Here is a 26233-nt window from a genome sequence, read left to right as displayed (position 1 = left end):
ACAGACTCTCGCAGCCTCCCTCGCCATCCTGGGACTGCCTGGGGCCAGCACCAGCACCCTGCGACAGCTAAGTGGCCTCCCTGCTGCCTGCAGTCTCCCGTTATCTTCTAAACGGTGTTGACAGAGATCTTCCTAAAGCCACGGGAAGATTTCTGAGGGTTTCTTGCTGCCTGTGGGACAAGGGCCCCCAGCTCATTTTCTGCCTGCCTTTCCAGGCCCAGCGCTTCTCCATACACCCTGCAGTCTGACACAACGGGCACCACTGCTACACCTCTGAAACAACGCCCGAGATAATGCCCCGGTGCACCACGCTCCCGGGCCTCGGCTGGCCAATGCCCCTTCCTCCCCCACGGGCTCACTCAGGACTTGCTCGTCCTGCAGGCTTGACTCAAATACACTAAATTTACTTCCTCAGCCAATTTAACTAACACAAATATTTGCACAGTAAAAAGGAAGTACGCCTCTTAATCAATCTCCTAATGCCTTTTCCCATGGTTCTCCTTTTCCCCTAACTCTGCCCCAACAGAGCAGTCTTAAATGTGCAGGATGGATTTTAGGTGTTGGGGGTGGCTGCAGGCACTGACTAAGCAGGGGACCCCAACCCGATGATGCAATAGACCCACACAATCAACACGTGTTCCATGGGAAGGAAGGCCAACATCGCCCCCAATCAGAGACACTGCTGGTCTCTCTGGCATGCTCCGCTTGACAGGAAGTCAAGTCATCAAGGAGTTCTTAATGACTCCTGGGGACAAGGCGCAGTGCTCAGTATGAAAGGAGACACGAAAGTGAGACACCCATTACCTGTCCCCATGAAGCCTGTGGCTGAATAGAGATGTCATGGAAAGAGACAGAATGAATGCCAAGAAATAGTCATAACCGCCAGACCCCAGGGGGAAAGAGCTTTCTTTAATTCGGGAAACTGGGAAAAGCTTTTCAGGAGATGTGTTTGAGAGGTGCTTGAAGGGCACCCTCAGGCAGAGATGGTGGGCACAGGGAGCAGAGAAGGCATCATGCACCAAGACATACAATGGTATGGAAAAACATTTCCTGAACCCGCTTGTCTATGAAGGACTCAGGGGAGAACCCTCTCTCACCTAGTCCTGAACCTGTGCCTAGTTCTGAAAACTGGAAATTCAGTAAGTGGCTGTATGAGCGACAGCTTATTCAGTTGAAAATGTTTGGAGGCTGTCTTATCAAGGCCAAATCCTTGTCTACATAAAATATGGTACCTCGGAGTTTAGGTTTCATTGGCTCAGTGCTGCATAAATGCAATAAAAACTTATGATACTGTTTCCCCTGCAATAAATACCCACTTCACTAAATTGGGATGCAGAAGGAAACTGGGTTCTACGAAGCGTAAGCACCTATAACCCAGAATTCAGGGTGGTGATCATGCAAATCCTGTGCAGGCTCAGACTGGCAGCTGGTCTGCAGACCTTGACCTTCTGAAAAAGTTGCTCATCAAAGAGGTTGGCTTGGCAGTCTGCAAAACTGTGAGGGTCAAGGCCAATGCACTGGGGACGGTCATGTCCCCTGTCCTGTATTCCCTTCCCACCTCTGCTTGAACATGCACCCAGATATGCCGGTAGGTTTATGAAGACTCAGCGACAACCTAAAGGCTGTTTGCTTTCTTTATGAGACAGTAAAAATGGGTCACCGTCAAAATGTGCTCAGTGGCCTTGGGAGGTAGTAAGCCACTGAATCTCATCCCAGGGGAGGATGATGACCAGCTACAGAAATGTGAGAGGCCACTGAACTGTCTGTCCTATGTGCCAAACACATACACTGTCCCCTATATGCCTGTCTTTCACACGCATGCTGTAGGGACTATCAGCATCCAGGAAGATGGTGCTTTTAAGAACAAGTAAACCAATCTATAATCTGGCAGAAGTAACAATGGGTGAGTCGGTTGCAGGGTTGAGGTATTACATGGTTTCTGCCTGGCAGAAGGACAATGAGAAGCTGTCCCTCAGCTTTTCACTGGTTTTAGGGATGGGTCACACTGAGAGAGTCTTTGATGGGAAAGGAGGGGGACCACGGCTTCCTTACCTCCTCTCCGGTCTCGATGTCTCGGACGGCACGCAGTAAGAGGTGGGGCCCGTTGAACACAATCGAACAGTTGGGGTCACAGCTGTGATTGAGCAAAGACATACTGGAGGAAAGAAAAAAATAAAGAGGGAGGCCATCATGGCTCAGCAAAGAGACTCAAACATCTCAATTTAATGAATACAATGGGCAAGAGACACTTCAGCTTGAGGGGAGGGGACAGGTAAGGCTAACAGTGCACCAGAGATTGAGACTTCGGGACATTCGCAGACACGTCACAAGCCCGCTTCATAGGAACTGAAATGCTCCCCAAGATGGAGGCTAATTGGGGAAGTTTGTGAATAAAAACATTTTTTGATTCCTTTTTAGGGGTAGGGGTGGGAAGGAGGTAGTTATCTCATTAGATACCAGGCAATGTGACAGCCCAATAAGAACACGGGAAAGAGACTGACTTGCAAAGAGAGAATCTGTGAGATAATGGGGTACAGCAGTAACCACTGCAGGCAACACACACCCGACCTTTCCCATGGGGCCCCTAGTTTGTTCGCACCTCTGGAGGAGCACCCACCTCTGCTGGAACGCCCACTGCTATGATGAAGAGTCATTAAGAGAACTTCCTCTCACACGCAAAGCTAAGGCTACCTACTAACTGGATCCTGGTGCATTCCAGGCTGTGGCCCAGTGATCGCCATCACCTTGCAGGTGCATTTTTTACTATCTGGGAAAGGGAATGGATTTCAGCTGCCTCCATATCTGATGGTAATTAGAATAGCTAGAAGTGAGCATTTACTGCGTAGAAAGCACTTCTAAGCAGCGGGCGTGTTTATCAAACAAACGCAGTCATCTTGACAATCTTAAGAGGATCATTTACTGATAAAGAAACTGGTAACGTGGAAGTTAAACGACTTGCCCAAGAACACACAACCAGTAACTGGTGACTGAACCTGAACCACGTGGTCTGAAGTGCTGAAACATTCTACGTCACTGCCTTTTGAGGACCAATACCAATGGGCCTGTGGTTTACGGCATTTGTGAGGTATAAGAGAAGAAGGGGAATTCTCAGATTCACGATTAATTATAAAAACGGCTATATTTGTATTTGGACCCTAATGACGTGAAAACAAAATGCCACTGGGGTGACTGGAGAGCTTGCGGAAGGACAGTCTAGTAGCTATGTGACAAATGTCACTTCGGTGACAGGTGGTGGTCTGGCCTCCCAGAGCAATGGGGCTCGAGTATGCTAAGTCAAAAGACAGCACGAACCCCAGCGTCATAGCCCAGTGAGTCTGGTGGAATGGTCAGGTGCTTCAGCCTAGGGGGCTGGGGATGAGACCAGGGCCGAGGGGAGAACAGTAACCAAATCTCATCCTGGTGGTTTCTTAGCCCCCACAAGCCCCAACTTCTTGCCCGAAGTTCCCAAGAACAAGAATTTAGGTCTGAGGTCTGCCTCTTCGTTGATACCACAGCACAGCGATTTTCAACTTTGTCATTTCGTGACACACGTAAGCTCATTACTAAAATTCTGCAGCACACCGAACAATATATATCTTTGCTGATCTGACCGAAAAAGTAGGTATAATTTTGATTCATTCACACCAGGCAGCTGTTGTTGTGTTGGCGGTTGTCATTGTTTTATATGACCGTCTAAGGGAAAAGATGACTCAGTGCCCCCAAGAGTCGGATATGGCATGTTTTAAACCTTCTTGAGGCACAGCAGCTGAAAATCACTGCCACAGCATACAACATGGGGTAATGCAATTGTTCTCCTTAAACTTAACATTTTCCATTTTCTTGTCATTTATAATCAGCTCCCAAGGTTGGGTCTTGAACTAGCTGCTGCAACAGACTTTGTAACCATCCCCAGAAGGCTGGAGGGCTGGGTGGCAATTAAAGTTGTCTCTTCCAGGAAACGAAACACCATCCACCATACCTAGGATACAGGCCAACACCAACTCCCTGCATCTCTGCATTACAGATGGTGAAAGCATTGCAGAACACCTGTAAAAAAAAACCAAAAACAAAGAGGAACAATCAGGATTACCAGAGTCACCTGAGACACTTCACAGGCAAGAAAACAACATTTTCACAACAAATTTTAGGGGCGTATTAGTAGCAGCTTTGGAAAAGACAAGATCGAGCCAAACCTGGATGCTCTTTCACTTGCAGAACAAAGAGCCCAGGACACTTTCCTCAGGAACACGGGGTGGGTGAGTACAGCAACACCAACATCCCGTAAAAACATCAGCCGTAAACAGCACAGGGCCTCCGCACTGCAGTCCGTTCCTCTGCCGTCAAGTTACACAGCTACATAAAATGTTCAAAATCCAGAACCCAAATCATCTACTTATTGAGAAGTGGGCCCCTTCCATGCCAGCTTTTCTCACTGAAGCTGCCTGCGGTGTCCAAATGCCACTGTGTACGGGATGGGGAACAAACAGCAGCCTGTCTTTAAGTCCCAGAAAGGGCGAAGTGCACCCTGAGTTTGTGCCCGAGTGATGACAGACCACAGTGAGCACAGGAAGTCAGCCAGTCCAGCATCGCATTTACGAGGCACAGGGAAGCCCTCACTGAGTATGCAGCGAGGTCCTACGCCCTGGGGGGATGGGGGGGCGGCAAAAGAAATACAGGGTGCTATCACTGCGCTTAAGGAACTTGGAACCTACGGAAGGCCACACAGATTCACGGAAACAGCACTGGACTTGGAACAAGAAAAAGTAGGTCCTGGCCACCCATCAGTGCCTCAGGCCAGTGTTGGGGACAGAGCAGTGAAAAAAATCTGCCCTAATGGAGTTTAAGTTCTAGTAGGGGAGACAGATAAAACTCAACAACGGAAATGGGTCACATGTGGATAAATGCTACGGAGGAAACAGGTACAGGGACGGAGGACAGAGTGCTCAGGACAGCTCTTAGGGGAAGGTGACATTTCAGCAGAGACCTGAGAGGAACATGTGCTCATCTAGGTGATAGAAGTTCACGGCAGGAGAAAGCGCAAGGGCAGAGGCCCTGGGGTGGAAATGCTCCTGGGGAAGGAGTGACAGCAGGAAGGAGCATGTGGCCCAAGCAGAGGAGGTAGAAAGGGGTAGGAGAGGAGCTCAGAGAGGCCGCTGGGTCACACAGGAACTTAGAGTCACGTCTGGATTTCATTCTGAGTAACAACAGAAAGGCCCTGGGTTGATTCTGAGCCACGGAGAGAATGCATCTGATTTCTATTTTGAAAGGATCACTCTGGCTGTTGTGTAGAGAATGGACTACAGGACGACAAGGATGGCAGTAGAGGGAACAGTTAGGGGGCTAGGGTGACAGTCCAGCAAGAGATGATGGTGGCTTGGATTCTGGTGGCAGTCAAAGTGGGGCGAAGTGGGTGGCAGCCAACAGACTTATCGACAGGCTGCTTACAGGGAATGAAGAGTCAAGGTTCAATTTTAAAGCCTGAACAAGAAGACTACAGTCGCCATTTACAGAACAGCTTTGCACACTTCTCAGAAAGAGAAGCGATGGCACCCTGGTCTGTGGCTGCAGAGGGAAAATCCCCGGTGTCCACCGAGTCACAAGGCAGGACGGCAATGCAGCAGGAGGCTGAGTGACTGTGAGCACTGCAGCGAGTTCGACAGACCCAGTGCAGAGCTCAGGCCGCACAACCAGACACGGCAAGGCACGGTGGGTCTCGGGGTCAAAACAAGGAGCTGATGTCCTAGATCAAGGTTGGACAGGGTCCTTGGCCGCCGCTCCTGGTGCCCACAGCACAGAGAGCAGTCCCCACCACTGGCACCCTTGTGTCTTCCTTGCCAAAGGAGGTTCTTTACTAAGCTTGTGTACAAAATTTTAAAAAGAAATGGCCGAAAGGAACAGGTTGGTTGCAGCGAGTTAGGAGGAGGTCCTAGGGTTTTATTGCAAAGTTACATGAAATTTGAAATGGCCTATCAGACATCCAAGCCAAGCCCGAGAAAAGGCAACTGGACTCTGGGGAGCAGCAAGGGCTAGAGATGCAAACTGAGGACAAAAGAGAGCAAAGCACATCAGAGGAGAGCGGGAGAGGTGGCTATAGACCTGCAGCAGGCCAGTGCTGCGCGTGGGCGCGGCCTGTTGTAAAGCCTCTGTAAAGAGAAAAGCAGCAACGGCGAACTTCCCTACATCAGGTTTCTATGAAAGAACATAAAGCGTAAAAGGGCCCCGAGTCCTCTGAGACTCCCCCCCACCTTCCCGCTCCAAAAGAGCTTTCCCGTGAAATCTAGTGCAACCCATCAGGAGTTGGCACTGTTCCTCCAAAGTCTGATAAAACTGCAGCTCCAAGTCTGGAACTAAATTGGTGCACACACACACGCACACACATTTTAGACACACACCAGTTACACGGCTTTAAGGGGATCTGTTTTCCATTAGGTTGCAAACAGTGCACTGCCTGTACTCATTTATGTGTAAAATGGATGGTAAAAATGCAGAACAGAAAAATCCCGTGTTTTCTTTTTGTAACTTTAAACTTTAAAAAATGGGTATGAATTTGGGTGGGGGGGAGCATATAAGTTCTAATACCTATTTTTAAAATATAATCAGGAATTTACCGGAAGCAATCCACCAATGAAAAACCATGTCCAAGAGATCTCATTTGCTAAGTTTCAAATCAAATGAAAATTGAAAAGAAATTTTTTGAAGTGTGAAGCACATTAAAGGTTTTTACCAAATGAGCTTATTCTGAAGGAAGTTTTAAAAAGGAAGTGCTAACAAGGGAAACGTCCACATGGCCTTCTCTTCCTCCAGGAAACTCTACCTGGCCCCCAGACTTCGCTGCCTTTTACCTCTGCTTGGTAGCATTTATCGCCCTGGATCATCGTCACCCGTTCACTCGACACCGCACACAGCTAGACTAAATACTCAGGAGGCAAAGACAGTGTTTCAGTTAGCACGGTATTCCCGTGTCCGCCACAGGCCTGGCACATGGAAAGGACCAACAAACATCTTTCTTACAGATGGATGGCTGCATGGATATGGTCCTCAGCATGCCCAGAGGGTCACTCTCCAGGACAGGACCAGAGAGGATGCCAGAAACGAAACACAGGTGCTGTGCGGGCGTGGAAGAGGAGAGGTGGGTGTCGTGTGGTGCCAGGAAAAGCAGTGAGTAGAAGTTAATCTTCCATCTCTCCTCTCCTTGGGCATCCAGTCTCTGTGTATCCCTGCTCGTGCCTCTGTCCCTCCTCTCTCTCCACTCTAAGTTTTGTTTCATCCTCTCTTCCATCAGTCCAGTGGGCGGGACAACAATTTTATCCATCAGAAGAGCAAAAGGACTAGTTGGATTCTGTTTAAAATTCCCAGAGACTCACAAACCACGCTCAAAAGAAATATTTGTAAATGAATGAATAAATCAATATGGTCCCCACGTTTCTCTCCTTCATTTCTCTTGCATCTTTTCCTTTTATTCCTCCCTTACCTTCTTTTTCTTTTCCTATTTTCATTATTATCAACTTGTCACCCCTCTTCTCTCATTCTGCCCCACTCCACAACATAAGCAGGATGTTTTAAAGTTGTAGTTCACAAATTCTAGACAAGTTCCTCCTTTGTTATGATTCTGAGAGGAGTTATGTGCTAGTGCTCCTGAGCTAGTGAATAAAAATCTAACTTTTTGCCTACTCCCACTTCCATTAAAAATATCGGTTCTACTCAGCACACTATCTGAATTAAGAAAACTACTGCAGGAAATAGTTTGGACATATATAGCTGATGGCAATGGTAGATACAAAATAGCTCTTTTTTTTAATGAAAGAACAGGGTATAATAGTATGTGCTGAAGTGAATATGTGAAAAGAGTTGCTCTTTATACCAAAAAATAAAAGGATGTAAATACAACCCAGAAATAAAAAGTTCAAATATTTTTCAAACTATTGTCTCTGTACAAACAACTTAGAAAACTACACAAGCTGAACAGTTAAAGAGCGAATACTTCACACAGAGATGGACAGAAAAGCATATTAGTGGCATTACAGTAACCCCCTTGCCCTTGCTTTTGCTTTTCATGGTTTCAGTGACCTGTGGCCAACTGCAACCCAAAGATATTAAATGGAGAATTCCAGAAAGAAACACTCCACATTTTAAATCTCGCGCCTCCCTGCTGCATCCCACCCAGGCTGTGGGTCCTCGCTGTCCTGCCTTTCCGCGCTGCACGCACTGCTCGCCCACCAGCCACTGAGTAGCTGCCTTTGTCGTCACACGGACTGTCCAGGCTTCTCAGTGCTCGCGTTCAAGCCCCCCTATTTCACTTCCTAATGGCCCAAAGCGTGAGCGTGGCGATGCTGGCAATTCGGACATGCCACGGACAAGGCATAAAGTGCTCCTTTTAAGGGAAAAGGCGAACGTTCTCAACTGAACAAGGAAAGGGAAAAAATCGCACGCTGTAGTCACTGAGACCTGCAGTAGGACCGATTCCTCTATCCATTAAATCGTGAAAGGATAAACAAATCCACGCTGGTTCTGTGGTTGCAGCGCAAACTGAAAAAGTCATGGCCGCGCTGTGCGCTAAGTTCTTAGCTAAGACGGAAAAGCATTAAACTTTGTCATCGGCATGTTGGTGTCGGGAAAACATGGTGTAATGGGGTTTGGTACTGACTGCGGTTTCGGGCATCCTCTGGGGGTCTTGGAACCTACCCCCACGGATACTGGAGGACTACTGGACTTCAGTAAAAAAAGCAATGCTTTCTAAATACTAAGCTCGAATATTACTTTTAAAATATTTCCCATGACATGATATCAAAAAGTTATGTCAACTCTTCATAATTTTTATTTTGAGATAATCAAAAGCCTTTATATAACACCGCAAAACTTCCCAGATGATAAAAATTTGGTGAGCTAGTACAAGTAGTCACTGAGCCCCTATATACTATGAAAACAACTCAAGTGAAATTTGAAGTATTCTATGAACCAAATTCTTAGGGATTTGCTTCAGGTTCTAGGTCAGAACCCGATACTTGTGTTCCGAGGTTAAAAATCCTCCTGTAGTAATTAACGCAACGTGCAAAGGGAATCCCTCAGAGAGTTACTTTACATTCGTGTTTAAATTTCACATTTTTTCCTCAAATTTTCTGAACTGGAAGTCTTTTATTGCAGCAGTAGATATACTGAGCCACAAGGGAAAAATCACCTCCACACATTACCTTTTAATGGCCAAGTTGAACAGCCAAAAGAAATACAACCCATTCAGAACAGAAGTCTACCCGATCACAGAAGCAGCCATCCACTTCCCAGCCCCTCCCCTAGTCGCTGACTTTCACAAAGCGGTCGGTCTGTGTGCAAAGAGCTTTAGCTGGCTTCTAGCCTACTTCAAAGAATGCTTTTTATTTCAAATATATATATATATATATATATATTTATCTGTGCATACACACAAATTAAAGGGAACTCAAGTTTCTGAACATAAATATAGCGTTTCTTCAAAGACCATCTGCATCTCCTTTCTAAGTTCTCTATTTAAAGCACAGGTAGAATGTTCAGGAAACAGAACTTTGGACATACTCTCTATTAATTAGAGAGACGAAAGGTAAATTCTCAAAGGGAACTTACTGCATTTAGTTTAAGCTCTGTGGATAGAAGGAAAGAAGTAGGAAGACTTGTCAGGCATGAAAACCAAAAGGAGAGGTTTTCATACAAAATAATTGACCCTCCCCATCATTCCTAGAACTGAAAATTCCCTAACTTTCAAAGTACAGTATTTTAGGGTATATTATTCTCCTTTCATGGAATATAACATTTTATTAAACACAGCATTATTTTTCCAGAATCTTCCCATAAACCGTAAGGGATTCAAAATTCTGCCTCCCGGCCCCTCCTGTCTGCACGATAAACCTCCATCCATCCACCTTTCATGACTCAGATCAGGTCCCCCAACACCCGCTGCTCCTCTGCTCACTTATCTGCCGCCTCCCCAGCCCTGAAGACCAAGGCTTTGCACTCGCCGGACCTCGAGAACAACAGAGGGAGGCCAGCTCAGGAGGGAAGAGGTGGCGTTTCCCAATGACAAAACCACAAATCCCAGGGTTCTCACAAGTGTTTCCAGAGAGTTCCCAACAGTAAGGATGGTTATGACATCTGCTTCAATTTCAATTTTTTTAAAAAATCAATAAATAAAATGATTGCTGCAATGTGTTTTCCCTTGTCAGGAAGTATATCAGTGAGCAGGTTTGCAGGATGAGGTGGCAAATGGCTGAGCTCCCCTGCCAGCCCTGTGGTGACATCATCTGGACTTGTCCAGTGTTGCTCAATCAGAGGCTATTTCATTTGCAGACCACTGGTTAACAATGGCAAGCAAGGATGTTGGAGGAGGAACATAAAAATGAGAATTCAATGAATTTGACTCAAGGTGCTCCATATAATAACTTTTATCTGCTTGAAATTCTTACACTGCACCTCAAAACATCTCTAGTATTTAGAAAATGTTAGAGAACGTATGAGTATGTAATCTTATTTTTAGCAGATGGCATGAAAACTGCTGAAGTCTCCATGGTGTTATTTGAAATGTACTCGCACCTACCCACCTAAAACCTTCTCTCTCACCTTGCCACTTAGAAGCAGAACACAAAAATCACAAAATCTAATTAGCCTGTTTCTTCAAGAGTAAATTATAAGAATGGTAAACATCACGTCATAAAAGCCATTGCTCTCTGAGGCCCAGGCCAAAAATATTCTTTTGAAAATAATGCTTTTTTTTGGTACAAAGCTAATTCAAAGCAAACTAAACCAACTTGTTAAATGGGAAAATTTAAAATCTCTCTTTATAAACCATAAATGTTATTTAAGATTTTGCCATGTATTTTATAATACAAACTAAGTTTAAAAAAATGAAGTAATCTTACAGAAGAACAGCTCTTTATCCATCCCACTTAACAATATACTCGGAAGTATGTTCTCTGGACCTGGCATACCTGGTACCGTCACCAGAACAGCGATGTCAGTCATGTTTCAACTGTGGCCACAAACACTGCACGCCAGACACACAAAATGCTCCACAATGACCTGCCGAAGCTAAAATCAGTGTCAAGGCCAATATCATAAGTGAAGGAATAGAAATCATAAAATTGTAGTTCTCATTGCATGTCTTTCCCAAAGTCAAACGACCAAATGTTAGCAAATGAGGATTCACAGAATGAAGCCCTTTTAGATCACATGCTTGCTTTCTAAAACCTACCCAGGTTTTCATTTTTCCAAGGGCTTTACTCATAGCTGAGCTTATTGTATCTTAAACAATCACCCTTGAGAACAGAAAGCAAAACAGGAAGGACAGTGACAAATCCGTCCATTGTTCTTTCCCTGAGGATGTCACCTGGCATTCCACCTCCTTGTAAGCCATCTGACGAACAAGCCCTTACTACAGGTGTCAAATACATATGAAAGTGCAAAGCTCTGTAAACATAATCTCTATTGTGGAGTTTTCCTCCCACATCCCGAGGCTCAGAACGACTGTGATATTCTTCAATAATTCATTACAGGATATTGTTGTAGGTTTCCACAGCGCTGCCAGAAGCCTTTAATTTCATCTCATCACGCTCCTACCCAAAAAGCTTATTATCGCAATGAACTTAACTTTCACCCATAGGTCGCACTTAAAGATTCTTTTGTTTGGCCTGAATCTCCAAGAATGTTCTCGTCCATGATAATCTAGTTTCATTATTCTCTTTCCATGACATTGGAGCCAACCCACCCCGGGGCAGTGCCAGGACTCTCTGCTGCAGTCTCCCTCGGCTCCAGCACTCAGGTCCTAAATGCAGTATATGCCAGGCGGTGTGCGTCACCTGACTCAGGCTGAATTGGATGCGGCAGACTCCAATCATCTGTGTTTTTCCATCAAGTTGATGGAGAAAAGAATACCAGAGAAAAATGTTCCATGTGAAAGACAGAACTGAACACTAACCAACTGCTTGATGTAATCCCCGAATGAAAGAGAAATTCAAGTGTGAGCTGAGGTTACCCTTGCTGTGCAGAAATTCAGGTGACCAGTCCTTCCAGGAGAAATTTTGGCAAGCAAGGGTTTGTCATCCTGATCACACTTGACGTCTCGGGGAGTGACACCCCAGGAGCCTAGATTTCACATGCTAGCAGGTCAGGCGTGCATGACTCACCCACACGCTGCCTGGGCCGGCACAAGTGTGTTTTGGGGACTCACACTGGGACTCTTTCTGGCAGGCAGTGGCAGGAGACGAGGGAGTCCTCTTGGGTCAATCCTTCTGTGGTTGCACATGCCTGTCCCGCCCCTGGACACTGCCCGAGGGCCCACGTGGACAGCAGCCAGGGGTGAAAGAACACCAGTCAAACTAGAGGGAATTACAACTCTTACGGTACAGCCCAGAGGCTGCAAGAAGTGAGGCTCTGAGGTCAGACAGTCCCTCTTGTGATCTCCCAGTGTGCATTTCCTCATTTTCAGAAATAGAGCAGGAAGTGAGAGAGAAAAGGAATTGTGGCTTCAAGGTTTCATCCCCACCCCAACCCACCCCTCTCTCCGGGAGGCTCACAATGAGCCCTTCCCCGATTGTTCCAGCCGCTCTACAGAGAGCCAGATACACAAAGCAGACTGCTGGGACGTCCATGCAAGAACACAGTTTGGACATTTGTCCTCTCTTCTGGCACCGTTTAAAATTTAATCATCACAAGGAATACATCAGTGCTTCCTATTCCCAGCCTCTGTCCTGACCAGATTCCTGAGTTGGAGCCTAGATAAAACTCCAGCACGCTACAGAGATTCGTGAGGGAGGCCCCTTGGCCTGTTCAGAGTTCATCGGATGTGAAGAGAGGAGGACATTTGTAAAAGCAGATTAAATATGTCTTTTATTTTGTAACGTGCCCTGCTGAAAGTACACTCTGACCAGCTCTTCCTGGGACTCCTGAATCAGGAAGCAATACGGAAGCGTGGTCTTTGTAAAGACAGACAAGCGCTGGCCTGGTGGGAGAGGCTGGTGGCTGAGTGTGGATCTACTTCCAACTGAGTCTTCTAGTCTCTTCCAGAGCCTGCCCTCTCGTGCTGCCCTCTGAGTTTTCCACTGTCCACACCTCTGTCTCTGCAGGGTGGGCCAGTCCTCTGCTCAGACTGCCCCTCCCTTTTCATCTACTGCACGCCCACTGACCCTCTGGGCCCCCCTCAAAGGTCTTCTCCCGTGGGAGGCCTTGGACTCGCCCAGCTGGGGGCGGGAGACTCTCGGGCTGGTGGTGCTGTAGTACCTGTCCACACACCCACTCCCACATTCGGGTATTCCTTCCTACTGGAGCTCCCAGAGGGTGAAAACTCTGCTCTTTTTCCCCCATGGCTCCAACTGGTCTGACACATTGAGTGCGCTCAAAAAATGCTTGCAGAATGAGTGACTGTGGACTGATTATATTTAATACTGGTGACTTCGTTAGCCTTGGGACTTCTACATAGAACTGTTAATTAACAAAGGCAATTGTCATTGTGCAGCAACTATGAATACATACATACATACATACATACATACATAAAAGCTCTCTTCATGATCTTCTCTTTCTCTCCTTTCTCTCTCTCCCCTCTCCATTCCTTCCTGCAACACTCACTCACTCAGACCCACACAGACCAGGGTGTGGAGTCAGACAAGATCCAAGGGGAGAGCCCTGCCCTCGGCGACCCTGAGACCAGCAGAGACGTGAACTGTCCAGGTGGCCGGCAAACTGTCCAGGTTAGCTCAGCGGGGGCGGGTCAAGGAAGGCCCCCAAAGAGATCCCCACATCCCGCCCAAGGAGGTACCTAGAATCTGGAATCCCAAGTTTAGTTCAAACTTCTTACTCCATATGTGACATGTGGGAAGATATCAACTTAATTATAGACTCTAAAAATGTTTCTCCTTGGATTGAAGAAAACTGGCATCGACTTAATACCTAGACAGGCCACTCTGACTGTCATAGTTGAAGGTGGTGACCTCTAACAATAGTGGACGTTGCGAAAGTAAGCACTGAGAATTCGAAGGAACAGAGACCTAGGGCCGTGCCGCGGCACGTGGGACAAAAACCCACTACATTTCCTCCTCAGCTTAAGAAGACCTAACAAACCTCGGAAATGTGTCCCGTTCTCTTCCGTGTTGCTGGACGTGCAGAAGAGGAAGGAAGCACAGCAGGATTCATGACTGAAGGGCCGCGGTTTAATTTTTTTTCTCCAAAGAACCGGAAAGGAGATAGGAGGAGGGTCAAATGCAAGTGAGGGCGACCCTGAAGAGGGGCTGCCTGAGTAGCGATGGTCTCCAGACGCTGTGAGCCCACCTGCCCTCAAAGCTTCCCTCCACCACCTGCCCAGGCCCCCGGGGAAAAGCCACACTTTTCCCAGGGGGAAAAGTGAAACCCACTGTCTTCTGACAAAGCACAGCCCTCACGAAACCCAAGTGAACTGCCCGAGAGGAACACCTGACATGTCTGTGGGCTACGTTTTGAAGCACTCTTCATTCGTTTATCTTCTAGTCCTCCACCCCCTCACAAGGGAGCTACGTCGTTACTTTAACGACAAGGAAAGGAAGGCCGGGAGAAATCAATACATGATTCTAAGGCGACATGTTCACCTGCTCTCCCAACATCAACAAAACTCAGCTTGTCAAAATGGCCTTCTCAGTAGAGAACTGGGTGCTGAAGGACTGAGACACAGGACAGACTGGGCAAGGGGGTCCAAGTGAAAGGCAAGGTCAGGAACACAGCGAGACGCTCCAGGGCCTTCAGAACTAGAGATCCATTCATTCCTTTATTGAGGGCCTGTTATATGCAAGGCACGGTGCTAGGCACTAGGAAGGAAGGAGGAAAAACTGACCTTTCATTTTGCCTAGTGACCTAAATGAGAGAGTGTAAAAATGTCACGTCTCTCTCTAATTCTGGTAAGTGGTAGCCTTCCTCGGCCCAAGATGATTTTTCCTATGGGCCGTTTCCTCTGTAAGTTACTCTGTCAAAACCCAGGCTGCACCCATGCAGGGCAGCATCCTAATCTGTCAGATCAATTTAGAACCTCCTGATGCTGCTCTTCTGCAGCTCCGGGAGGTGCACCGGCCCCCAGACTCCCTGAACAGTCACGTGAAGGATGGCTGGGGATAGCTGAGGACCAGCTGGGAGGCGCGAATGCCTTTGAACTTTCCACTCACTCCTTGGCCAGCCGCAGTCGGCTGCCATTCCCAAACTGGGGCCGCCCCACCCAGTGCAGGCTGGAAGGCTCAGTCAGCCACAGAAGAGCCAGTGGCTAAAGGGAGACAGAGAGAATGAAGCCCTGACACCTTGTCACGTGACTGCCGCAGCACTTGCAGGGACTCATACGTGGAACAATCGAAGACAGAATTGGAAAGAACCTTCCCTCCCACCCCAGCCCTCCCCCACCCCCCCCCCCAAATAAATGTGACTGTTTCCCTGGGTCCGTGGGTGTCTTCTGTGTTCCCACTTGATCACATCTGAGAACATCAGGGGGTCAGTATTTTTATGGGAGGTGAAATGTGCTAAATTATGTATGTGCCTCAATTTCTACACTGTAAGCCAGTTAGTTTTGATTAGGAAGGCCCCAGAAACAAAGGACCGGAACTGACCAGAAAGCTATAACCCGTCTGAACTGTGAATATGTAATGATACGACATGGGGCCTTGGAATGGCTGCGGGCACATAGGGAGCTTAATAAACAGTCGCAAAATCATTACCACCACAGTTCATCAAGTGTCAGGCACGCTCAGGAAGCAGTAGACGCACCGTTATGTTATGTAGCAATAAGGAAAACCATTAACAAACTATGGCAGGCCATCAGTTGTTCGACCGTTCCCAATTTCAGAGATGTAAAACTGTGAACACACACCTGCCTTGAAGTTAATGCAATATAGTATCACTGCGGATACCTGCAGGCTCCTGGAAGACCGTCAGCCGTGAGCTACCTGCCTTGTATCTGAGTTCAGGACACTGTTGCCAGGGCCACATTAGTCCCCGAGCTTCAGACCACCCCCCCCGTCTCTTAGAACCTCTTCTGTTAAAGAGACCGGGCTGCTCCCCCGGACTCTCGGCATTCGCTACCACTCGAAGGTCTTTGTTTCCATCGGGCTCTGAGGCTGCTGTCATAAGAACAGACTAGCATACGTCACTCAAAACCCCAACTGCAACCCTGATCGAATGAGAAGCACACGGCCTGTGCCAAGCCGACGGCCTTGCCAAGTTTGGCTATCCTCTGGAGGTGACTTAATGCGCACAAACGTTCCCAACATCTTCTTTCAATACCGAGTTAAGCAGTGTAATTTCCCTTGGAATGGAATTTAAATTACTTTAAAACCCAAGTTCACATTATTTTTTCCCACCTACCACATGGCCAAGTGAAAGCACTGGTGAGGAGAGCGCGGGGAGAAGAGCTGCGAGTGGAACGCAAACTCATTTACTACCAGCTTGACAAGTCTCGGGGGCCGTTTCATTGAGAGCGCGGCCTACAGACTCCCGAACACAGACGGGAGCTAGAGAAAGATACTAGCGGCACGCACAGAAACCACCCGGGCACTGCCGAAAACCACAGTCGCGCTGCTTCTGCAGCACACTTGCCACCTGCAATTCCAAAGAGGGGGCGATCATCTGAACCCCAGCCAGAGTCCTCGGTGGCTGACAGCCCGCTGCGTTCCTCGTGTATGCAAATCCCTGACAGGGAATTATCCACTCGACGGCGATCTTATCACCATGCACACGTGCTGTTTTTCACGACTGTAGACGAGCCCTAACCATGACAAGTCAGTCTGCTGCCCGTGGTCTGGCCATTCCAACCCCCCACTTCCTGTGCACTGCCCTTCCTAACAGCCTCTCTCAGTAATGTCTCCCCGAAGGAGCAACCTCTGAACTCTTCCTAATCTGTGAGGATCCTCAGCCACCCTACTGCTTGCTACCACGAAGAGTCAAGCTTTGCTTCTCATGGGTTACACACAGTAGTTATTTTGAGTAAAAAATGAAATTCCAAATGATTCTCTTTGCCTCCAGCCTGATTTTGCTCATCCTCTGTCCTCATTTCTACAACATCTAAATGCAAAACAGAACGTACTCGCTACAGGAATCAGACTTGATAATTACAGCAAGCATAACCGAATTTGCATATGTGAGGTTTCCAATTTCAAGTTCAGGGACAATAAAAAGCACAACAGTCCAAATAAGAATTAATCTGCTGTTTCTGAAAACAAAATTGTACATTATCAATGGAATGTTGGTTTCAAAGACAATTACACAGAAACACCCCTAAACAAAGATTGTTATTGTGAAGCCTACTTGAAGGGGAAGAGCAAACCAAAGCACTGTCAATAAAAGCTCTACCTAAAATACTGACACACACAGATCACTTCGGGACATGGAGCAGAAATCAAAGAGAAGAAACGAGGCATAAAAAGAACAGGTTAAGGGAACAATGAGTTGACAACAAAAATGTTACAAAGTCCCACAGGGAACAGAAGTTTGAGAATCGCTGATGGTCACTATGTATTTGGATTGCCGTGAAGGACAAGAAAAGAGGGACAAGAGCAGGAAAAAATACAATGGCTTTGCGTGGCTGCCTGAAGACAGTTCAGCCCAACGCATTGGAAAGGCGATTCGGAAGCAAAGGAACAAAGGGGCGGCAGAAAGGATGGGGTGGGTGGGGACAGCACTGGGTCACTGGGCGCCGCCGTGTCGTTCCAATCAGTCTGAGTGGAGAAGGGTGCGCTGCCAGCTCTCCCGATGCTCCCGTTGGTGACCAGGGAAAGGTGCCCCTCCTTCCCCCGCTGAAAGCTGGCATGCCATGCTTCACGGCACCGTGTAGGCAGCCCGGGGTTTTGCTAGGCTCAGGGCAGGCAAGAGCTGGCCGTGGGCTGCAGCCGAGAGATGTGAAGGCGCCTCCCAGGACAATGAGCCTGAACTTCCCAGATGCCCTCAGCTGCGTACAGGGTATGTGTCCCAACAAAAGCCTTAGGATGTACCCAAACACTTGCACTTATGCAGGCCGGGGTCGGAGCAGCCCTCCGCAGTACACCACAGGGAGGACTAAGTAGCTTCAGTTTCAGGAAAGCACTGGGCTGCTCCCACAGAGGCAGTTATCGGCTAGAGCAGGTAGCAATTAGAGGCTGAGCAGGAGGCTGTAAGCATCTAAAACAAAGGAACTCAGTAGGCGTGTAATCGCGAGATCCCTGAACATCCCAGAAAGTAATCAAACGACCACCCTTGGGTAAGGTACTGTTCTTTCCTCAAAGAGGAATTCGAGACAGCTAGACATCTTCCACCATAACGTAGACTATTATCAATGTACCAGGAAAAAAAAAAAGCAAGCTGAGATTCTCTCTTTTTTCTTCGTAATTAAATTTACCTCATCAGGAAACCTGTCTGCACATTGGTATACCGGACTCCAACTACACAGAAGTCTTTAAATTAACTAAAAATAGTTTTCAGGATGTTACCCTGAAGAGAGAAGGTAAGGAAAGCAAATCTCAAAAGAAAAAAAAAAAAAAACAACAACACTAGCTTACAATTAGGGTTCGACTTTTCTAAAATGAACAACAGAGACAACGAACGCCCTGCTTATACTTTCCAAAGCAGCTCGCTGCTTAGTTGTGGCCCGTTCCCCACAGCACGCGCGCACGGTGCGAGTGAAGCCTGGGAGTTCGCCACCGAGGAGGACGCAAGCGTTTACGGAGTTGCACCGACCGAAGCGTAACCGAACTCCAGAAAGACTTCCAACACTGACCTCTGTGGAAATGATAAAAGGATTTTCTGTTTAACTTTTTGGAACACAGTAATCCTCTTTAGCCTGAATAATTCTAATAGATGTAATATTTTAAGGAAAAAGAAACCAACTTGTAGCAATCAGATACTTTTACACGTTAACTCATTGATGTAATCAAATCACAGGTAAGTGGTCAATGTCCTGATAAATTAACACCTGAGTTAGAAAAAGCATGTTTCTCCCTAGTCTTTATATAATTCGCCCTGGTATAAATGTTTGTAGTGGTCAAGCATTGCTACTCCTTCCCAGATAAGTGCCTTAGAGATGCTAGCTAAAATGCAGTTGGTAACTCCTGTACTGAGTTGCTTACTGCATGGTAATAATAAATCAAAGATGTTTATCAAGATGAGACAGATAAGGGGTCCAGGAAGAACCCAGGCGAAAAAGGAAGCTAAATAACGTGCAGTTCGTCCCTGATTCAATTACCAGTCAGGCCCCATCTCCGGGTCACCTCTGACATTCATCCCTTTCTCTTCGCTTCCAGCGCTGCTCCCTGTCTTGGACCTTCACGACCTGCCCCGCCCCCGCCCCCGCTACCCTCCCCATCTTTCTCCAGCCCAGTCTTTAAACTGCCACCAGACAGAGAAAAATATGAGATCCACCCAGTGGCTGCTAAAGATGAAATTCTTCCACATGCCATAAAGAATGTCTACCCTCAGCTCCGAATGAGTGGCTCGGTTGGTTGCAATGCCACCCCCTGTCCCCCAAAGTTGCAGTTCCCATCTTCGGTCAGAGCACATACCTAGTGGGGTGCATGCAGGAGGCAACCCATCAATGCTTCTCTCTCTCAAATCAATTAACTACCCTCAGCGAGGATTCTTTAAAAAAAGAGTGTCTACCCTCAGCCTACCTTTCCGCGGCACCACACACCCCTGTACATGCCACTTCCCCGGCCTCTCTGCCGTTCCTCGGTCACGTCCTCCACTCGTGCACTTTCCTATCTCTGTTCATAGTGCTCCCTCTTAAAAAAATACTTTGGCCGCTACCCACATTACTTCGTTTTATTCATCCTTCAATATCCAGCTATAATGACACCTCCTTCAAGAAGCTCTTCTATTAATCTTGTTTCTATAAACTCTCGTAGCACTTCATTCATATACAATATAGCCACATTCCACTTGGAATTGAAGCTAATTATATAAAAACCAATCTCTGCCATGAGACTGTAACAACGGAACATCACCGAGTCACATCTCTCAAGCACTTTTGGCCTTTATTTGCTCGTAGGTCATTTCTTTTTCGAAAACCCACAAACTCTTTGAGGTCATGATCCGTATCTCCCTTTAAAATATTTAAGTAAGAAACTAAATATATATTTATAATATAAATATAATGCTTAATGTAAATGCATTATACGTGATAATATTCGTAATGTATGTCAGGGCTCCATTTACCTACCGCCCACCTACTGTGCGCCTTCGAGTCTTAGTCAAATGATACAATACACGTTGTGCTCCCCCCTCCCATCTGCTCTCCGTCTTCCTGGGGTGACTATCTTAATTTTGTGTTTCTTATTCCCGCGTTTTTATAATAGTCTTAGCCCATATGCATGTATTCCTAAACAACATATTGTTGAGTTCTGAATGCCTTTCTTATAAACGGAATCAAACTATATTTACTATTTTGCAAATTGTTCGTGTTTATTTTTGTTTTTGTTTTCTGGCTTGACAATATGTTCCTAAGATTCACATATGCTGATGCATGTAGCTACAGTTCATTCATCTTTCACTAGGAGAATCTCCTGCAAATGAGCTCCGGGAGGCACATGTGGGAAGAACATCCACAGTAACATTGTTTATAAACGGAAAAAACTGCGAATGACCCAGAACGTTCATTACCAGGGGGCTACTAAACAAACCATGATATTTCCTATGCTTGCACCTACTAATGTATCTGACACGTAGTAGGCCCACCATAAATATTTTTTGAATAAACGGACTTCAGGAAAAAAATGTAACTGATTCATCACTGCCCCCCTGGCCCTGCCCAGCACGTGCACAGATGCTCAGCAAACATCTGAGACATTTATTCACAAAAGCATGTGAGCCCCTAAGGCCAGCAGCGGACAGACACTCTGTGAACCGACGACTCAGATCTTCTGAGTCAAGACAAGTGACAGAACAAAACACAACTGTGACGTGGGAGCACCCACCACATGCACGGCCGGCAGAGCGCTCTCTTTGATGGCATCAATTCTACCCGCTTCCTTCTGAGTGCCTACAAACCACTTCAGTTCACAAGCCTCCATCCTCTCTCTGCCTGTACCCCTCTCCCTCCCCTGCCTTCTTCGTTACTCCCACTCTTCTGGATGTGAGTCTGCCCTGGTACACCTGGGAAGGCTTTATGGTCGGTGGTAAGAAGTGACATTTTGATTTCCTTCTCTGCCTGCCCCTGTCCAGCGTAGCCAATGACGAGGACACTGTTGAGCAGCGCTTGTGCCCCACTTGCCACCACTGCAAGGCAGCAGGGCCACCCTGCTTACTGCCTTTTCAACACGTTTCACGCCAGCTCTTCAGCAGAACCAAGTGCCTAGGATGTGCATCAGCATCCCGGTGCGCTCAGTCTATTCCCCATCTTCCAGAAATAGAAATGAACCCTCAAGATAACGCTGTGGGGGAAGATGCGGGTGAAGACAAATCACACCGAGCCAAGTGAGTACGTGTTTATCTGTGGTGCTGGCCAATTACTTTCAAAAGAACTGGTATAGAAAATAATGAAAAGGAATTGAATTCGAAGGTAAAGAAAACGCTGTCAATGGCACACAAGTTTTTCCACGAAATGGAGTATTACTCACAGAAGTTCATCTCACTTGGACGTGAATCATCATTTCACCACGGTCATGATTTAGACCAAACTATTTAGCTCACACATACCCATGGAAGGGAGGGAGGGAGGGACGAAGGGAGGGAGGGAGGCAGGCATTACTATGACGTAGTAGACATAACAGATACACAAATAAAGCCTGCATGTCGCCCTTCCCTTCATTTCCAGAATTAAATCCTCCTTTCCCTTTCCATCGCTCCAGCAGACTCTCTTCCCTCGTCTGCCTCTCTCCATAAAGATCCTTGGAAGGGATCCAGGAGAGGCCAGTCCTCTCTAACTTAACTTGCCTCTGGATACACCTTTTCTGGTCTAAGTTGAGTTACGGTTTCACTGCAAATAATTCAGCTCTTTGACATTCTGTATCTTTCCTGGGTTGCTGTATTCCTTCCATGTGCTTTTAGCTCGCACACACCCCGGGTGCTCCACACATATGAGCACGTATTTGAGCAAGCTCGAAAACCCCTCTTCAAACAAAATCTCTCTGTCACACTATCTCCCCCGCGTAGCTCCATCAAATCTGATCGCTCCCCTGGCCTTTTGTCCTTCTCTGGCAGGGACCGTCGGCATCTAACTCTCTTAGTTAGCCTGCTAAACACAGGGTATCTGGGAAACTCATAACTTACCTTCCTAATTACTTTTTCTTTCAGGCCTTAGGAAGTAATGAGGAAAATCTTTACTTTGGCCTTAATTCACTCCGAAGTGTAGCCTTGTGCGGTTAGGTAAAAATGATAGGCTCCTTGCAAGAAAATGTCAGGGTAATGTTAGCGTTCTGACAGTCAAGGTAGGGACTCGGGACGTAATTGTCACAGACACTTTTGGAAAAGAAGGGAAACCAACATTTTTAATAGCTACAGTGAGGCAGGAGCTATATGAGTGCTTTCCGACATTCTCTGACCTCCACCAAAGTTGGAAGAAGTCCCTGTCACTCTCATTTACAGACAAGGAGACTCAGGGAAGGACTCAGGGAAACCTAATAGTGGTGTCGGATGCTCAGATTCCAAAGCAGGACAAGCTAAGTTAGAAGGCGTCTTAGGTGGGATGAAGGCCGTGAGACCCTCGGACAACACGACCACACACGGCACAGACACAGGCCCCGGAGTCCGCCTCCCACATCTTTTCCTGCCTGCGCTCCTAACGCTTGCCCCAGTCTCCCTCACTCCAGCCGTCCTGTGCGCATCATAGTCTCCTCTCAAGTGCTGTGCTGATGAATGAATGTGCACCTTTCCGTAGGCTCTTTCTTTTGTCATTGCCAGAAAAGCCCCTTCCCCTTGCGCTTCATCCATCCAGCTCCTCCTCCGAAATGCAGCCCCTGCAGGTAGCTCTCCTTCAGGAAGTCCGTCCTCACCTTGCAGTCTAATCTAGATTCTCCTCCTCCAGGGCAAAACACATGCCCTCCACAGTGCTTGTCCTGCTGGACCACAGTTGCTCATTCACCCATATTTGGCCAAGTAAAATGTGCACTTTTTTGCCCAAATCTTTTAGGGAAAAAGAAGGATGCGCATTATACAGAGTAATGACCACACAGCACGGGTATAATAATCCTGTGTATGATGCGCACAAAAACGTGGTGCACATCTTACATGGCTAAGTGTGGTACTTCTGGTCCCCCTACTACGCTGAGAAGTCACTCTTAGAAGGGAGGATCCACGTGTTATCTCATTTTGTATCTCCAGTGTACAGGACATCACCAGGGACAAAAACCGGGACAAATGGACAGAAATCACAGGGGAGTGTAGGTGCGATCCCCAGTACAGAAAGTCCTTAAAAGCTGAAGTGGTCTCTCTCACAAACCAGTGTTGAAGCAGAAGCTAGGTAACAACCTTTCGGGAGTGGCAAAGAACTCCTCACACAAAGTCAGGAGTGATGCCAGACGAGCCCAAATATCCATTCTAGCCACCTTCGCTCTTCCAGGGTCCAGACTGCTCCTGACCGAAGCTTTCTGCTAAAGTCGAGCCAGCCTCTCAGAAGCTAGTATGACTCGATAATGAGAACACAGACAACGCAATCAGGAAACCGGGGTTCGGGTCCTGCCTCCATCGTGTGACTTTAGGGAGGTAAGTCCTACCATGCTCCCCACTTCTAAAATGAAGGGTGAAGAGGTGGGCAGGTGGCCTCTACAATGCCTTAGTGCTCCGAGCCTAAGAAAGGGTTCCTGTTTGTTTTCCCATCATTTACTAGGTTTTTACCCAACACCCGACACCCCAGTCCTGTGCTCATTGTCCATCTTGTACCAACACTTTCTTCTCTGTCTGATGGCTCCTTTCCCTGAACAGTCATGAGTGCGGAAAAAAGACTTGAGTAAAATCTACACGTTTGTGTGCGCTGGACAAGAGAACTTTTGGGAAAAAATTAAAACAAATGAATTCAGGTAAAATCTGAGTCCAAAGGGAAATCACTATTGACTCAGACAAAATTCAATCAGCTACACTACAGCGGATTTGCCACTGGCATGTCTGACCACGCTCGATGCCGAAGGCAGGTGATGTGCGGTCACCTGTGGTTTTACTGAGACACGTGAACCCCCTTTGTTGTAAGGTCGATGTCCACAGGCAAAGGCCCACTAAGCAATGACTAGGATTCACGAACTTTGGTATTCTGGGCTCTTTGCAATGAGAGCAGAGAAGTGGGTAAAGTGGCAAAAATCTTCTTCAAATGATCCTGACGTGAGAACCAACTAACAGTGTCGGTGAAAGACGCAAATCAGGCTAAAGCCTAGTCAGAAATTAGCTTTGTAAATGACTTTGATCTTGAATTTATAGAATCATTACAAATCTGGATTACTTCACTTTGGCAAATGTACTTTACATTTTTCAGGGAGAGAAAAAGGAGTAATTACACGTTACGTGGCATTTTTAGATTTGGAAATTTCTAACTGTCTTGAGACATATTCATGCAAAGCCCAAGACCCCCCATGTGTGATATTTAGCCCTTTAAAATACCAACATAAAAAAAAATCTAACTCTCTCCCCCAAGTCAAATCAGTCTGTGGAAATTCTGTCGCTGAAAACCACTGAGGGAAAGCAGAGTCAGATAAGGTTTAAATGCAGGCATCTGAACGGAACTGAAGATAATTACGGAACAGGCTGTGTCTCAAATCTCAGGCACAACAACAGAGCCGCTTCTCTTGTTCCCCTCTCAGCAGAGCTGTACCTGCTCATCCTGATGTAAACTGAGTCAGCCCTGACCTAGGAACAGTTTTCTTTCTTTTTTCTTTTTTAATTAATTAATTTATTTTTATTCAGTTACAATTGTCTGCATTTTCTCCCCTTCCCTCCACCCCACCCCAGCCAGTCCCACCTCCCTCTCCCACCTCTCTCTCCCACCTCTACCCTCCCCCTTGATTTTGTAGGATCTCACCTTTAACTGGAACATAATCAACAAAAGAAAAAAGCAAACAAAATATAACCAGAGAGATTGAAATTAAGAACATTGTAACAACAGCCAGAGGGGAGTGGGGAGAGGGGTCTATAGGAGCTACTATAAAGGACACAAGGAACAGAGTTTTCGACCAAACAATTTTCTTAACTTTTCCACTTTCCCCACATTCACTGGCTAAGAGAAGATATCTGGGTTATAACCATTTTTTTAAAAGGGAAGTGAGTCTTTAGACAATACATTTTATCTTGTCAGCATTTTGGATCTAAACTTCCTTCTCACCCGTTCACTAAAGTATCAGCTTGCCAAAGACGCAAAATAAGACACACAGCTGCAAGCAGTCAAGTCTCTAATTAGCTCCCAAGCTGGACCCTCAAACGCAGGAACCCTTCCACTCCCCTACCTGATATTTCTGGCAGAGTTTGTCAGCAGTGGAGAATTCCAGTGCTCCCATGCAATTCCAATTTCTTTCCCTTCCAGCTCAACGTTAGGGTGTGTGGCCTACAGTGGTGGTTTCCATCATGCCCTCAGAAACCTGGAGCCAAGGAGAGCCGGGAGGTACCATTCGGAGAGGCCCCATGTCTCCTAAACCCACTGTCCGGTAATCTTTATAAGAATGCAAGCTCCTTGAAAGCAAGGACTTCTGTCACATTCACTGATGTGGCCCCACGTGTAAAGCAGGGCCTGGGGTACGGCGAGGTGCTTAGGAAGAGGTTTCTGTATGACCAATGGAAAGAAAGGACGAGTGTTGTGTTTACTAGAGCTGGATATTGTTCTAGTTGCCCTTTCCAGCAGCCCACTGGGGGAGTAACAACGGTTATCCTCACGTTCAGATGATGCCACCAAGCAACCTGGTTTCTGAGTCCCGTCCCTAAATACCACATCCCACTATGCAGCCTCCCACCCCGCCCACGGAGGCCAGCGGCTTTCCCTCATCTGCTTTACATATGAGCTTGCCCACCACTGGACTAAAGAAGGGGTTGGTGGTAGAGAAAGAATGTGTTTGAAAACCACTGACTACATGGTGAGACTCAACTAAGGAATCTCACTTCCTGCCCTGTGTTTACCACGGCCCTTGGCACTTCAGGCAAGTGGCTGAATTTCTCCCTGCTCCAGGTTCTTCATCTCACTTCACCACTCATCTTTCAAGATTGCATCTTGTACGTGACGGGATTAGAGAACCCGGATGCTATCAGAGACCATGTTGCTAATGCTGATTTCAGAACGGCAAAAGGAGGGGAAGGGCTAGGTGATCGCTGCACTCCTGAAGTTCAGCGCCTC

General features: G+C 46.9%; 1 protein-coding gene across 4 annotated transcripts in view; it reads right to left on the bottom strand.

Annotated features, from left to right (window-relative positions):
- The window catches only part of SMYD3 (SET and MYND domain containing 3), a 459771-nt gene that overhangs the window by 116417 nt on the left and 317121 nt on the right, over positions 1-26233 (bottom strand). For 3 of the 4 annotated variants that reach the window (XM_024575953.3, XM_045184522.3, XM_071219589.1), the window contains exons 6-7: positions 3980-4047; positions 2053-2155 (exon numbers count right to left, since the gene is read on the bottom strand). In XM_024575953.3, the coding sequence (XP_024431721.2) occupies positions 2053-2155; positions 3980-4047 (171 nt within the window). Of the gene's footprint in view, positions 1-2052; positions 2156-3979; positions 4048-4193; positions 4213-26233 lie in introns of those variants that run through there. The other variant, XM_045184523.2, reaches the window with a different exon arrangement.

Source organism: Desmodus rotundus, chromosome 10 (genome assembly GCF_022682495.2).
Source record: "Desmodus rotundus isolate HL8 chromosome 10, HLdesRot8A.1, whole genome shotgun sequence".
Lineage (NCBI taxonomy): Eukaryota > Metazoa > Chordata > Mammalia > Chiroptera > Phyllostomidae > Desmodus > Desmodus rotundus.
The sequence above is the reverse complement of the archived record's forward strand: the minus strand, read 5'-3'. Positions and strand labels throughout refer to the sequence as shown.